This window comes from Gorilla gorilla, chromosome 21, assembly GCF_029281585.2.
Source record: "Gorilla gorilla gorilla isolate KB3781 chromosome 21, NHGRI_mGorGor1-v2.1_pri, whole genome shotgun sequence".
In the NCBI taxonomy this organism is placed as follows: Eukaryota; Metazoa; Chordata; class Mammalia; order Primates; family Hominidae; genus Gorilla; species Gorilla gorilla.
The window spans coordinates 55,951,297-55,966,936 of NC_073245.2; the positions used below are offsets into that span (position 1 = coordinate 55,951,297).

Consider the following 15,640-nt stretch of genomic DNA (forward strand, 5'->3'; position numbering starts at 1 on the left):
GGGTCTCCTGCGCCCTCCCAGAGAGGGTCAGTGATGTGTCTTTTTTTTTCTTTTTTTTTTTGAATCGGAGTTTCGCTCTTGTTGCCCAGGCTGGAGTGCGATGGTGCCATCTCAGCTCACTGCAACCTCCGTCTCCCGAGTTCAAGTGGTTCTCCTGCCTCAGCCTCCCAAGTAGCTGGGATTACAGGTGTGCATCACCACGCCCGGCTAATTTTATATTTTTAGTAGAGACGGGGTTTCTCCATGTTGGTCAGGCTGGTCTCGAACTCTCCACCTCAGGAGATCGGCCTGCCTCGGCCTCCCAGAGTGCTGGGATTACAGGCGTGAGTCACCGTGCCCAGCCTAGTAATGTGTCTTAAGGTATAGCCAGGCACTTGGGCACATCAGTCCTGGGATGGGTGCTATACGGCCCCCAGGCCAGTGGACTTGCTGTGCCGGGTGCTACAGTCAGGTCGACCTCAGAAAGGGGGTTGTTGCCTGTGCAGAGCCTGGGTCCCCAGAAGCCAGGGTATGCTGCTGATCCCTCTCTGCTCACAATGGGGTGAGTTGCCTTGCCCTGGCTCAGAGTGGGGAGGTGGTGAGAGGCATGGCGGCGTCATGAACAAAGGTTAAGGGTTGCCTGATCTTCCAAGTAGACTGCTGCCCTCACGGTCCTTGCAGAGAAACGTTGTCCTGGCTAGGGGTCTCTGACAGGCTGGGGACCTGCAGCCAGGTTACTGCAAAGAAAAAAACATCACTGCAGGGAGTGAAGAGCACAGATTGAGTCAGGTGGGCCTGGGTTTGAGTTCTGACACCATCACTGCTCTCTGGGATCTTTGAGGTTCCCTGAGCCCCAGTTAAAAGCCTATGAAAGGGGTGCCAAGCCTAAGTCAGGAGGGCACAGTGCCAAGCAGAGCAGAGAGACTGGAAAGGCGTGAGAGGGGCTTTGTGCAACTCCGCTGTGCTTGGGGTTGAAGCTGCGTCTTTATGATGCTTGTGGATGTTTCTGGTCCCAGGAAAACTAGGAACAGCCTTGGCTCCTCCTGAGGCTTTATGTGACAAAGGCAACGTTATTGAGTATGTTATTACTGGATAATGCTCAGTAATACTCCACATTTATTGATTATGTTATTATGGCCTGGGGGCTGCACGGCACCCATCCCAGGGCTGATGTGCCCCCACGTACCTGACTGTGCCTCCAGACACACCACTGAATCAGGCTCTGAAACGCACACACGTTTCTTTACTTGATTACTTGATTTTTTTTTTTTTTAAGTAAGAAAGTTCTTTAGAACAAGATTAAGTTCTTTGCTTAATTTTTTTTTGAGACGGAGTCTCGCTCTGTCTCCCAGGCTGGAATGCAATGGTGCGATCTCGGCTCACTGCAAGCTCCACCTCCTCCCAGGTTCGCGCCATTCTTCTGCCTCAGCCTCCCAAGTAGCTGGGACAACAGGCGCCCACCACCACACCCAGCTAATTTTTGTATTTTTAGTAGAGACGGGGTTTCACCCTGTTGACCCAGGATGGTCTCGATCTCTTGACCTCATGATCCGCCTGCCTCGGCCTCCCAAAGTGCTGGGATTACAGGCGTGAGCCACCGCTCCTGGCCCTTTGCTTAATCTTTTAAGTATAAAGTAAGCTTAAGCTCATGTAAACTCCCCATCTGAAAGCAGAAACTGAGGCTTGGAAAAGTGTGTATCCTCTTTCAGGTCTCAGCAGCCAGGTGGTGGTGCTGGGGTGAGATTGCGGGTTTTTTTCTTCCCTTTCACAGCTTCTGGCAAAATGGTGACTCCTTGACTTGGTTTTGGTTTCAGCCGACAACTGCGCCTTCAAACTCTTCCAGCCTCACCCTGTCAGGTATCAAAGAAGACAACAGCTTGCTCAACCAGGGCTTCTTGCAGGCCAAGCCCGAGAAGGCAGCAGTGGCCCAGAAGCCCCGAAGCCACTTCACGACACCTGCCCCTGTGAGTGCTGTGGCCATCTCTGGGGGTCCTGCAGTGCCCGCCTTCTTAGCTCAGGGCTGAGTGCTGGCCATCCCTGGGAGTCCTGCAGTGCCCGCCTTCTTAGCTCAGGGCCTTTGCATAGGCTGTTCCTCTGCCTGGGTGCTTTTCCTGCTACTTCCCGTGGCTGCATTTGCTTAACTTACTCTTCTGATTTCAGTCTCAATGCTGCTTCCTTAGGGGTAAGCCTTCTCTGACCCTACATTCTGTAGAGATACCCCCATTCTGCCATTCTCTCTTTTGTGGCCTGGGTTTCACTTGTAACTAAGTCATTATCCCTGTATTTGGTTTGCTTAGTACATGTCTGTCCTCAAGCAGGGGCTGGCTTCAGGCTGCTGACCCGTCTCACTGCTCCTTCTCAGCCGCCTCCTGGCTGTGGCTTCTCCTTGAGGCTGGTGCTGCACGGGGCGGGCAGTGCATGGCCATGTCTCCTTGTCCAACTTCCTACTTACAGTTGAGGAAGCCCACAGCCAGGAAGTGACTTGTCCAGGGTCACAGGGAATGTGGAGAGAGAATAGGAAGGCTCTGGCTTCTAGGGGAGGGAGGCTTATAACTCTACCCTTCCCTGGCCAGGATCACCAGGGTCTGTTGGGAACACATAGTCCCTGCCTGGATGTAACCCTCTTGCCTCCTCCCAGATGTCCAGTGCCTGGAAGACGGTAGCCTGCGGGGGGACCAGGGACCAGCTTTTCATGCAGGAGAAAGCCCGGCAGCTCCTGGGCCGCCTGAAGCCCAGCCACACATCTCGGACCCTCATCTTGTCCTGAGGTGTTGAGGGTGTCACGAGCCCATTCTCATGTTTACAGGGGTTGTGGGGGCGGAGGGGGTCTGTGAATCTGCGAGTCATTCAGGTGACCTCCTGCAGGGAGCCTTCTGCCACCAGCCCCTCCCCAGACTCTCAGGTGGAGGCAACAGGGCCATGCACTGCCCTGTCGCCGAGCCCAGCTGTGGGCGGCTCCTGGTGCTAACAACAAAGTTCCACTCCCAGGTCTGCCTGGTTCCCTCCCCAAGGCCACAGGGAGCTCAGTCAGCTTCTCCCAAGCCCAGGTCAGGCCTGGCCTCATCTCAGACCCTGCTTAGGATGGGGGATGTGGCCAGGGGTGCTCCTGTGCTCACCCTCTCTTGGTGCAGTTTTTTTGGAAGAATAAAATTGCCTCTCTCTTTGTGCTGGTCTGGACTCTGCCTCTCTACTGGGCCCTGCTTATGGTTCCCTGGTGACCTAGGGGCCTCTTCTGGGATATAGGGACCTGAATGCTCATCCTCAGAGGCCAGCCTTATCGGCACAGCCCAGGGCTGAGCCCTTGACCCTGTTTCCACAGAGGGGCACAGTGAGATGAGAGCAATTTCTCTCGTCTCTGCACCCAGTGGGCGTCTCTGCACCCAGTGGGCGTCTCTGCAAAGCTCTGAGTACTATTAGCCATGGGGTTGGGCGGGGTGGGCAGAGACTGGGGGCGGAGGAGGACGATGGGTTGGTGCAGTAGGGCCTTGCCTGGCCCTTGCCTTGGGTGGCTCACCTGCCCACTAACAAGCCCCTGCCTCAAGCTGAGCGTGGCCCCCAGGTCAGACCAGTAAGCGAGGAAGAGGGGTGAAGGCAGCTGGGCAGAACCCTCTAGCCCCATTGGCCAAGGCTGAGCAGGAGGCCAGGATGGGCCCGAGCCTCTGCCCTTGTGGCCCTAAATCCCTAGGGTTGTGGCTACAGAGCACAGTGCTTGGCAGGTGGTTGGGAAGAGTCACTGGGGATTGAAGAGGGGAAGATGCCAAGTCTGAGAATGTCTAAATGAGGAACTGATGTTTTCAGCAGCGGTCTTCATGGGACAGGCACATGAACATCCCTGTGGACAGAGGTTGAGCGGACTTGGGGCAGGTCCTCACCTGGGGCAAGAGATGCGGCCAACTCTAGAGGGATGGGGACTGAGTTAATTAGGGTGCCAGAGTTCAGATGTGTCTGGCCTCAGACACACCCCTTTCTCCCTGCTGAGCTCCCACCTACAGTCCCCCTACTCCTGTCCATTCACATGCAGGCATGCCATGCTTGGTCCTGGCAGTGTCCCAGTTCTTGATCTAAAGCTGAGGAGGGGCGGGGGCTCTGTGCTTCCCACCCTGCACCCCGCACCCCGCAGCCCATATGGCTGGGCTGCATGCACCTGCAGGTTCCATGGATGAACCACACCTAACTCATGCCCTGAGCTTTTGTGATTTGTCAGCATGGAGCCTGTCCCCTCCCCAACTTCTTCCCCAAGCTCTGTCACTGGCCGCTCCCTACAGGCCTTGGTCACCCAAGGTGGATGACCTGTGCCCCACGGTGAGGATGGAGGCTGCATTACCTTGTCTCCTATAGCTCACACCAAGACTCGGTGGAACAACTTTGTCAAACTCAAATGCAGTGCGCTGCAGGCTAATGATGAAAATTCCTGGGCCCTCTGAGTCAGGTACCTGGGGTGGAGCCTGCAAAAAGGGATTTTTAACAAACCACCAGTGGGTGATTCACATGCAGGGTGTTGACTGGCTACACTCTGAGCTGACGCCTGTGAGGCTCCAGGGGCTTGTACCCCATGCCCTCTCTTGCCTGAGGTCTTGCTTATTCCCAGGGACTGCCCTCAGGCCCTTTCCTGTCCTGGAGGGAGGAGGCTGTAAAGAACAGAGTGGCTGCAGGTAACAGCAAGCTTAACATACCATCCTCACTGAGCTCTGTGTGCTGTGGGCTTGTTCTTTGGTTCATGCATTAAATAAATACTTACTAGGCCGGGTATGGTGGCTCACGCCTGTAATCCCAACACTTTGGGAGGCCGAGGAGGCCAAATTGCTTGAGTCCAGGAGTTTGAGATAAGCTTGGGCAGCATCATGAAACCCTCTGTCTACTAAAAAAAAAAATACAAAAAATTAGCTGGGCATGGTGGCATGTGCCTTTAGTCCCAGCTCCTCGAGAGGCTGAGGTGGGAGAATCACCTGAGCCCAGGAGGTGGAGGCTGCAGTGAGCTGAGATCATTCCACTGCACTCCAGCCTGGGCAACCAGAGGGAGACACTGTCTCAAAAACAAAAACAAAACCACATTTATTGAGGGACCCTCCAACCCTACCCCCACATGTCTGGCATAGTTGTAGTGCTGAAGATATAGCAGTAAAGGATAGAAACCAGGCTGGGTGTGGTGGCTCATGCCTGTAATTTAGTACTTTAGGAGGCTGAGGTGGGAGGATCACTTGAGCCCAGGAGTTTGAGACCAGCCTGGGCAACATGGTGAAACCCCATCTCTACAAAAAATTTTAAAAACTTAGCATGATAGCATGATGGCTCACGCCTGTAGTCCCAGCTACTCAGGAAGCTGAGGTGGGAGGATCTCTTGAGCTGTGGTTGTGCCTCTCTACTCCGGCCTGAGTGACAAAGCAAGACCCTATCTCAAAAGACAAAAACCAAAAAACTACCTTATTCTCATGGAGCTTAAATTCTTTTTTTTTGAGATGGAGTCTCGCTCTGTTGCCCAGGCTGGAGTGCAGTGGTGCGATCTTGGCTCACCGCAAGCTCCGCTTCCTGGGTTCACACCATTCTCCTGCCTCAGCCTCCCGAGTAGCTGGGACTACAGACACCCACCACCATGCCCGGGTAATTTTTTTTTTTTTTTTTTGCATTTTTAGTAGAGACAAGGTTTCACCGTGTTAGCCAGGATGGTCTTGATCTCCTGACCTTGTGATCCACGTGCCTCAGCCTTCGAAAGTGCTGGAATTACAGGCGTGAGCCACTGCGCCTGGCCATGGAGCTTAAATTCTAAAAAGCAGACAGATATAAACCAACCAATTGATATAAAATGTGCCAGAGGGAACACAAACTTTGAAGTAAAGCAGGGGGTACCGTGAGGCCAGTCATCTGCTCAGAGAAAGTGGGGAGGAGTCAGATTTGACAGCTCCTGGCCATCATGGGGACAGGGAGAGCCCACATGGGAAGGCAGATTGGTTGCCACTCAGGAGGTGCTGGGGGCCCAGCTGCTGTTTGATCAGGAGTTTGGGGAACTTGGTCATGAGGATTGATCCAGGCCTGATGTTTCCCAGGCTAGTGTGGCAAGCAAGAAAGAGTTAGCCAGATAGCACTGAGGGGCAGAGGGCCTGAGTTCAGGATGGTAGTACAGGAGTGGGGGTGCTGCGGTCAGCCTGGGAGAGGGACAGGCAGGAGGGAAAGATGAGGCTTAGTTAAGACGGCAGAGGGAGGCTGGGCGTGGTGGCTCATGTCTGTAATCCCAGCACTTTGGGAGGCCGAGGCAGGCGGATCATCTGAGGTCGGGAGTTTGAGACCAGCCTGACCAACATGGAAAAACTCCATCTCTACTAAAAATACAAAATTAGCCAGGCATGGTGGCACATGCCTGTAATCCCAGCTACTTTGGAGGCTGAGGCAGAAGAATCTCTTGAACCCAGGAGGCGGAGGTTGCGGTGAGCCAAGATCACGCCATTGCACTTACTCTAGCCTGGGCAACAAGAGCAAAGCTATCTTGGAAAAAAAAAATGGCAGAGGGTGAATCTGCCATTCTGGCAAGATCCAGATGATTGTCTGGCATTTGGTGACCAGCATGGCCTGGAGGTGAGAGGCTCACAGATACAGAGGCTGTGGTAGATTGTTCCAGCAATGGCTCCCTAGGGATCACTGCTCCCTGTAGCTATTCCCATGAGTGGGTCATATGGTTGACTTTGCCCCTGAGGGACTCTGGGAGAATCTGCTGAAGGAGGTGAGAATTCTAGCTGTTCTGGTTGAGACTCCAGACGTGAGTAAGGCCACCCTAAACCATCCAGCCTCACCTGGTCTGGCCCAGACTGGAGGAACTGCCCATCTGATCACAAAGTCATGAGAATAATAAATCAGTATTGCTTTAAGCCCTAAGATTGAGGATGGTTTGTTACACAGCAGAAGCTGACTGATACAGATGCTGGCATGAGGAACTGGGACATGTGAGTACTTAACGTGGTCCAGGATAAAGATAAAGTGTCCTGCTTCTCAGAGCAAGGCAGGGACTGGGGCAGGAGCAGGCCACAAACCTGTTTTGATAGGCCAGGAGTAGTTTGGGAGTCTTAATTAGCCACTTTTTCAGCAGACCCTGGTGTATCACTGAGGAAAATCAACACTGAGCCATGGGCTCATCAGGGTTGGGGAGAAACAGGAGACCTAGGGTTCCAGGAACTTTGCGGGAAATGAATGGGGTGAAGGATTCTGGAGTTCAAAGCCACTGTGACCATACCTGTATCTTGTTCCCCAGAGCTGAAGGCACTGGGGAGAGATATGGCTCATGGCATCTGGCAGACTCTCCCAGGTCCTCCTGCAGTCCTGGGTAGAGCTCTTACTTTGGATCAGACAGACTTGGGTGTAAACCCAGCTTAGCTCTTGGGAGCTGTGTGTCTCTTCAATGCACTGAGCCTTGGCTCCTTGGCTGTAAAATAGGGAGAATCCTTCAACTTCAGACTTGTTGAAGGGATTGGGAAGAACGTGGCACATACTTGGTGCTCAGATAACATGGGCTCTTAGTTTGTTATTACTTAGTATGTTTTTACATGTTAGTTTCTCATTTCTTTGTTACACACAATATACCCTGCAAAGGAGAAATTAGTGCCCACGTTTCAGGTGAGTGCTGGGAGGGAAGATGGTAGACAGTGGTTGAGTCAGGACTTGAGCCCAATCTGGACAGCAAGTCTGGCATTTTAGTATCCCCCATTCCATGCCATCCTCTGTGTCATACTGTTATTGGATCTTTGGGTTGTCACTTTTCTGGCCAGAAACATCTGTGGCTGATGGCACCTTTACCCGAGTTCTTGTCCTGTGTCCAGGAGGTACGCAGACAGGTGGAAGGTGAACATGATTAAGAGAAACTTTATTGAGTGTTAAAACAGTTCACAGGAGACCCTCAGTGAGTAACTTCTGTCTGTAGGCAGATGGTCTGCAGTGTTAACTCTCAGCAGAGAGGAGGCCCTGGAGGAGGTTGCTCCTCTCTGCTACTGTTTGTCCCGTTATCTCCAGTTACCAGCAGAGACAGTAGCTCCTCTCTGCAGCTGGTCATCCCTTTCTCTGTCCTCTCTCCTGCTCTGGCTGAGCCCGGGACTATTATAGACCTCAGAGGGGGTGAAGTGCATGCTGATTGCTCTGTGGGTGGCCATGGGCAGCAGGGAGGGGGCACCACAAGTCCCCACTCTGGTCCTCAGGACTGGCAGCTGGCTCCCAGCCTTCAGGCCCTCCCCGGCCTGAAGGAGGGGCCTTACTGGGGACTCGCCCCCTTCTGCCCAGGAATCTGACTCCCGCTGCCATTCATGGCCCCTGGGGTGCAGCCCCAACCCTGCTCCCAGATTGGAGCAGGTGCCTGGAGAGGAGAGAGTCCAAGCAGCGGGAGCAGACACCCCTGAGCCTGCAGGGATGGGGAGCATTCCCCGCCTGAGAATGCAGGCTGCAGAGATGCCCAGGTCCTGCACTTGGGAGGGCCGCTGCAGCTGCACCTAGGGAGCTCCCGCCCCGCCAGCTTGGAAGGGGTGGGGATCCTGCTTGTCCCCAGCTCCTGCCTACTTTGTGAAGCAGGAGGCCCAGGTCTGCAGCCGCCAGTCGGGTGGCTGCAGCTGCACCCAGACAGGCAGATCTTGCCTGCTCCCAGCCCCCCTAAGAGCACGGGAAGGCTTGGATCCACAGCTGCAGTTTGGGCAGCTGCAGCCCCGTCCAGTAGGGCAGGGTTCCTGCCTGCTCTGTGGAGCTGGAGGCCTGGGTCGGCAGCTGAGATTTGGGCAGCCGCAGCGGCCTCTGGGGAGCACCAGATCCATGGAGTGTGCAGCTCCCGCGGCGCTTCCCTGCCACAGGTGCCTCCCTGCTGCAGCACATGTGATGGCAGCGGCCAATGACAATACCTGTCAGCCAGGGTAGGAGTATGGTGCCATAGAAAAAAACCATAAGCGTTAGATAGAGGTTCAGTTAAAATCTTTCCATCGGAGTGCAATATTCATACAGAAGAGTGCATGAATCCCACGTGGCTGTGGATATGTTTTCACAAAGTGAACAGACTCGCATAACCAGCACCCAGATCAAACAACAGAACAAGAGCAGCACTGGAAACCCCCTCTCCACCCACGAAGGGTAACCGCCATCCTAACATCAAACACCAGCTTTGCTTTGCCTTTTTATTTTCGTTAAATATTATGTCAACAGAATTTCACATTATGTGAGATTCATCCAAGTAGATCTGGGTAATCATTTGTTCATTCTCATGACCATTTTGTTTTATTTTCTATTTTATTTTCTATATTTTATTTTATTTTATACATGGTCTTATTCTGTCATCTAGGCTGAAGTGTAGTGATGTGATTTCCTCACTGCAGCCTTGAAATCCTGGGCTCAAGGGATCCTCCCACCTCAGGCGTCCCGAATAACAGACTGCAGGTGCACCACCACGCTCGGCTAATTTTTTTAAATGTTTTTATAGAGACATGGTCTCACTATGTTGCCCAGGCTGGTCTTGAACTCATGGGCTCAAGTGATCCTCCCGCCTCAGCCTCCCAAAGTGGGGCCGGGATGAATTAGAGGCATGAGCCACCACACCTGGCCAATTTAATTTTAATTGACAAATAATTGTATATGTTTATGGGGTATGATGTGATGTTTTGATATGTTTATACATACACAGTAGAATGATTAAACCAAGCTAATTCACATATCTATCACCTCACATACTTTTTTTGTGTGTTGAGACCATTTAAAGTCTACTCTTCTCAATTCTGAAATTTACAATATTGGTTTTTCATTGTGTGACTTCCACAATTTACCCATTATCTTAAAGGATGTGTGGATTGCTTCCAGACTGACTATTACACATAGTGCTGTTAGCACCTCTGCCTCGCCACCCCACAGTCTGGGAAGTAAGAAGCACCTCTCCCTGGCTGCCACACCATCTGGGAAGTGAGGAGCAGCTTTGCCCGGCTGCTGTGCCACCCTCCAAGTGTGAAGTGGTAGCCTTGTGTGTGATCTGTCTGCCCTCTCCACGTTTGCATTTTCGAAATTAAAGGTTACTTTTAAATTAAAAAAAAAATAGTGCTGTTATGCACATGTCATCCTCATGTTTTGGTGAACTCTCATGCACATCTGGTTTATACATATCTAGGAGTGCAATTGCTGGGGATGGATTCAATTAGGCCACTTGCCATGCACTAACTTTGTGAACCAAGGCACATTATTATTATTATTATTATTTTCCCAGTAAAGACTAATACTTTATTAGGTCATTTTCTTATTTTTTTAGGTAAATAATTAAATAGTAGATTATAATTCTATCTCCATTCCAGTACCTCTTAATTTCATTTCTTTCTTTTTTTTTTTTTTTTAGTATTTATTGATCATTCTTGGGTGTTTCTCGGAGAGGGGGATTTGGCAGGGTCATAGGACAATAGTGGAGGGAAGGTCAGCAGATAAACATGTGAACAAGGGTCTCTGGTTTTCCTAGGCAGAGGACCCCGCGGCCTTCCGCAGTTTTTGTGTCCCTGGGTACTTGAGATTAGGGAGTGGTGATGACTCTTAAGGAGCATGCTGCCTTCAAACATCTGTTTAACAAAGCACATCTTGCACCGCCCTTAATCCATTTAACCCTGAGTGGACACAGCACATGTTTCAGAGAGCACAGGGTTGGGGGTAAGGCCATAGATTAACAGCATCCCAAGGCAGAAGAATTTTTCTTAGTACAGAACAAAATGGAGTCTCCCATGTCTACTTCTTTCTACACAGACACAGCAACAATCTGATTTCTCTTTCCTTTCCCCACACTTCCCCCCCTTCCACTCGACAAAACCGCCATCGTCATCATGGCCCGTTCTCAATGAGCTGCTGGGTACACCTCCCAGACGGGGTGGCGGCCGGGCAGAGGGGCCCCCCACCTCCCTCCCGGACGGGGCGGCTGGCCGGGCAGGGGCTGCCCCCCACCTCCCTCCCGGATGGGGCGGCTGGCCGGGCGGGGGCTGTCCCCCACCTCCTGGAGGGGGCGGCTGCCGGGCGGAGACGCTCCTCATTTCCCAGACGGGGCAGCTGCTGGGCGGAGGGGCTCCTCACTTCTCAGACAGGGCGGCCGGGCAGAGACGCTCCTCACCTCCCAGACGGGGTGGCGGTCGGGCAGAGACACTCCTCAGTTCCCACACGGGGTCGCGGCCGGGCAGAGGCGCTCCTCACATCCCAGACGGGGCGGCGGGGCAGAGGCGCTCCCCACATCTCAGACGATGGGCGGCCGGGCAGAGACGCTGCTCACTTCCTAGACGGGATGGCGGCCGGGAAGAGGCGCCCCTCACTTCCCAGACTGGGCCGCGGGGCAGAGGGGCTCCTCACATCCCAGACGATGGGCGGCCAGGCAGAGACGCTCCTCGCTTCCCAGACGGGGTGGCAGCTGGGCAGAGGCTGCAATCTCGGCACTTTGGGAGGCCAAGGCAGGCGGCTGGGAGGTGGAGGTTGTAGCGAGCCGAGATCACGCCACTGCACTCCAGCCTGGGCAACGTTGAGCACTGAGTGAACAAGACTCCGTCTGCAATCCCGGCACCTCAGGAGGCCGAGGCTAGCAGATCACTCGCGGTTAGGAGCTGGAGACCGGCCTGGCCAACACGGCGAAACCCCGTCTCCACCAAAAAAATACAAAAACCAGTCAGGCGTGGTGGCGTGCGCCTTCAATCCCGGGCACTCGGCAAGCTGAAGCAGGAGAATCAGGCAGGGAGGTTGCAGCGAGCCGAGACGGCGGCACTACAGTCCAGCCTCCGCTCGGCATCAGAGGGAGACTGTGGGGAGACAGGGAGAGGGAGAGGGAGAGGAGGGAGAGGAGGGGAGGAGGGAGAGGAGGGGAGGAGGGAGAGGAGGGAGAGGAGGGAGCCCAAGGCACATTATTTAGGTGTTTTTTTTTTTTTTTTTTTTTTTTTGAGACGGAGTTCTGCTCTATTGCCCAGGCTGGGGTGCAGCGGTGCAATCTCGGCTCATTACAACCTCTGCCTCCTGGGTTCAAGTGATTCTCTTGCCTCAGCCTCCCGAGGAGCTGGGATTACAGGCACACACCACCACGCCCAGATAATTTTTTTGTATTTTTAGTAGAGACTGGGTTTCGCCATGTTGGCCTTGAACTCCTGACCTGAAGTGATCTGCCCACCTTGGCCTCCTCAAGTGCTGGAATTACAGGTGTGAGCCACCACACCCGGCCGTCATTTAGCTTTTCTGAAACTCACTTTTCATATGTGTATATTGGAAATAAAAATACTTGCTCCTCAGTTTTGTGGCCTGGATTTAATGGAATTATTTCAGCAAGGCACCTGACCTGAATATAGTTCCTCTCTCTTCTTCCTCTGCCAGCCAGAGCACCCTCTGCCCCAAGACACAGCTTTTCCACAGCACTCTCTTTGCCAGGAACCCTCAGCATGAACCTGCAAGGCTTGCCTGTTGCCCAGGGTTGGTGGGGCTGCTTTTCCCCACTGCCTGGTGGCCAGCTGCCTTTTGGGAGCTTGGAGGATACCTACAGAATGCTCCAGGCTGCCACTACATAGTGACAGACGTCAGCTCTATCTTGCTCTGTCTTGACAGAGCCCCTGTGGGTAGCGCTTCCACTAGGCTCACTCCCTTATGGCCCAATTCAGGGAGTTTCAGGAAGAGTAAGTTTTCCTGGTCCTACTGGCCTATGGTTTATAGACATATATTCTCCACATCACTTTTCCCCCCTATTTCCTGTATGTCAGTTCTCTAGTTCATGCACTTCATTAATCACTGTCATCCAGAACTTTTTTCCCCCCAAGAAGTCTTTGTTTATAATACTTCGTGTAAGCAGTTGAAAGGGCCAGCCGGGTGGCAAAGTTATGATTACTTAAAAAAAAAAAAAAAAAAGCAGTGAGCCTAGGCAACATAGTGAGACCCCATCTCTACAAAAAAATAGAACTAGCCAGTTATGGTGGTGCACGCCTGTGGTCCCAGCTAGTTGACGAGAGGATTGCTTGAGCCTTAGAGGTTGAGGCTACAGTGAGCTATGATTGCACCACTGCACACCAGCCTGGGCGACAGAGCGAGGACTCTGTCTCAACAAAAAAACAAAAAAAACTTAACAGTTAAGATTTCCTCCTGAAAAACTTTCAAAGGACTTAAGTCTTCTACCTGCTGTTTAAAAAAATATAGTTTAATTTTTGACCAGATAACATATTCATATATATTCCCATGTAAAAGATTCTAAAGAGTCAATAGTAAAGAAGGGCTCTCTCTTGTCTTCCCTGGAGGCAGACAATATCAGTTTCTAGTGAAGAGGCAAGGAAATTTTTCTATTAGGCAACAGGTTGAAAAAACATTTCAGGCTTTGTGGACAGATCTCCATTCTAGAGTATCCTTAAAGAGAAATTTTATGCAAAAACAAGCATATACATATTCATGTCTTCTCCCGCAACTCTCCCCAAATGGTACCATACTGTATAGACTGTTCTGGACTTGTTTTTGTTTTTTCTTTTCTTTTTCCTTTTTTTTTTTTTTTTTGAGACGAAGTCTCGCTCTGTCATCCAGGTTGGATTGCAATGGAGTGATCTCGGCTAACTGCAGCCTCTGCGTCCCGGGTTCAAGCTATTCTCCTGCCTCAGCCTCCTGAGTAGCTGGGATTACAGGTGCCCACCACACGCCTGGCTGTTTTGTATTTTTAGTAGAGATGGGGTTTTGCCATGTTGGCCAGGCTGGCCTCGAACTCCACACCTCAGGTGATTGGCCCGCCTCCGCCTCCCAAAGTGCTGGGATTACAGGCATGAGCCACCGGGCCCAGCCTGGACTTGGTTTTTATCAGTTAAACTGGGGGTTGGCAAACCATGGCCCACCAGTCAAGTCCAGCCTGCCACCTGTGGCTGTAAGTCATTTTACTGGAACCTCTGTTCATTTGTTTACGTATTATATGTGGCTGCTCTCGTGTTGCAGTGGCAGGGCCGAGTAGTTGCAACACAGACTGCGTGGCTGACAAAGGCTAAGATATTGGCCATCTGGCCTTTTACAGAAAAAGTTTGCTGACCTCTGAGCTCAACAGTGTGTCTCCACCTTTCTATATCAGCACAGAAAGAGCTTCCTCACTTTTTTTCAAGGCGGCATAATATTTTGTTGTATGGCTGCAGTATAACTTATTTTTAATCAGGTCCTTTTAATGGATATTTAGGTCATTTTTGACTTTTTTTTTGTTGCTTAAGACAGGATCTCACTGTGTTGCCCAGGCTGAACTCAAGCGATCCTCTCGCCTCAGCTCCCAGAGTAACAGGCTACAGCTGTGATTCAACACACCTGGCTCATTTCTAACTTTTTTGCTGCTGCAAATAATGCTGCAGTGAATAAGCTAGTACTTAGCTCATTTTCCACATGTGTGATTATATTTACAGAATGAAGCCTGGAAGTGGAATTGCTCAATCAAAGCCTGTGTGCATTGATAATGTTTATAGCTATTGTCAAATTGCCCTCTGTGGAGGTTGTACCAACTGACATTCTCACCAATGTTATGAAAGTGCCCATTTTGCCCTACCTTTGCCAGCAGAGTATTTTAAGCCTTTTGATATTTATCAATCTGCCAGGTTAAAAAAAGAGGTAGCCCAGGGTAGCTTACTTTGCATGTCTTTTATTCTGATGCATTGCACGTTCTTCCATGCATTTACGAGGCGTGTGCTCCTTCCTCAGCTGGCAGTTTACTGTCCTGGTCTGAGGATCTTCTGGGGACTGGTCTCTCTTGCTGACTCTTTCGTGTCATTTTCACAAACAACCTTTTGAGGAAAAAAAGTCTTAAGGACAAACACATGCTGGCAATTAGCGCCATCGACATTCCAGATATCGGGGCTGGGAAGGCAGGGTGAGACCTGCTGGGTGTCATCGTTCTGCTCTGAACTAGGAGGACTGACTTTCAGAGGGTTCTCGGTGTTCTCTTCCTCCACAGCGCTCCTGTTGACACAAACAGCCTCATGTTCCTCCAGATTTTTGATGGGGACCACGTGGCAGGCGTTGTATTTGCAGGTGGCCATCTTTTTGGCTTTCTTGGGGTTCTTTCTCCTGCACGATGCCAGGTGGTACTGGAATCTGCTGAGTGGGATTTGGTGGTGAGGATCGTAAGGGCAAATTTCAAAGGCTTCTGGCTCCATGAGAAATTCTTGAAGTAGGGTATCTCACTGCTAGAGTCTAACGGAAATGCTTCTTGTGGAGAAGCCCTTTTGTAAGAAGGATGGAGTTGTCCTCTGCCCAGTTTTGGCCCTTGGGATTCTGTAGGTGACGGTCTTAACTTGTGGTCTGTTCTGTAGGACCGTGAGTGGTGGATTAGAAGAGAGATGAGGAGCTGCCAAAAGCAGCTACACAGAGAACAGAGTTAGCAAATGGCACCCGAGACAGAACTATAGCAGATGCAAGAGCCAAAAACCCACAGCCGCTTGACTCACAGATATACTATGATGTCAAGCTGCAGTCACCGGTGGTCACAATGGGCAGCCTAAGTCATCAGGAAGAGGCTATTGTGCACTGCTTGGGAGGGGTGGATGGCTTTGGGAATGCTGCCATCTAAAATTGTTCATGGATGTATGTTGTGACTTAAGTCTTTTAACTGTACGTATTTGTTTTTTGTTTTGGTTTTTGTTTTTTTTTTGAGACAGAGTCTCGCTCTGTTGCCAGGCTGGAGTACAGTGGTGCGATCTTGGCCCACTGCAATCTCCGC

General features: G+C 51.5%; 2 protein-coding genes across 2 annotated transcripts in view; one reads left to right on the forward strand and one right to left on the reverse strand.

Moving 5' to 3' along the window:
* Positions 1-3,145, forward strand: part of MYBL2 (MYB proto-oncogene like 2) — a 51,933-nt gene extending 48,788 nt beyond the window's left edge. The window contains exons 13-14 of the mRNA XM_019017475.4: positions 1,794-1,943; positions 2,618-3,145. Of these exons, the coding sequence (XP_018873020.2) occupies positions 1,794-1,943; positions 2,618-2,746 (279 nt within the window). The 3' untranslated portion in view covers positions 2,747-3,145. The remainder of the gene's footprint in view (positions 1-1,793; positions 1,944-2,617) is intronic.
* An 11,402-nt stretch (positions 3,146-14,547) lies between these two features.
* GTSF1L (gametocyte specific factor 1 like) lies at positions 14,548-15,395 on the reverse strand. Its single transcript, XM_019017476.4, has one exon. The coding sequence runs from the start codon at positions 15,075-15,077 to the stop codon at positions 14,631-14,633; it is 447 nt and encodes a 148-aa protein (XP_018873021.3). The 5' UTR covers positions 15,078-15,395; the 3' UTR covers positions 14,548-14,630.
* Between the last annotated feature and the right edge of the window lie 245 nt (positions 15,396-15,640).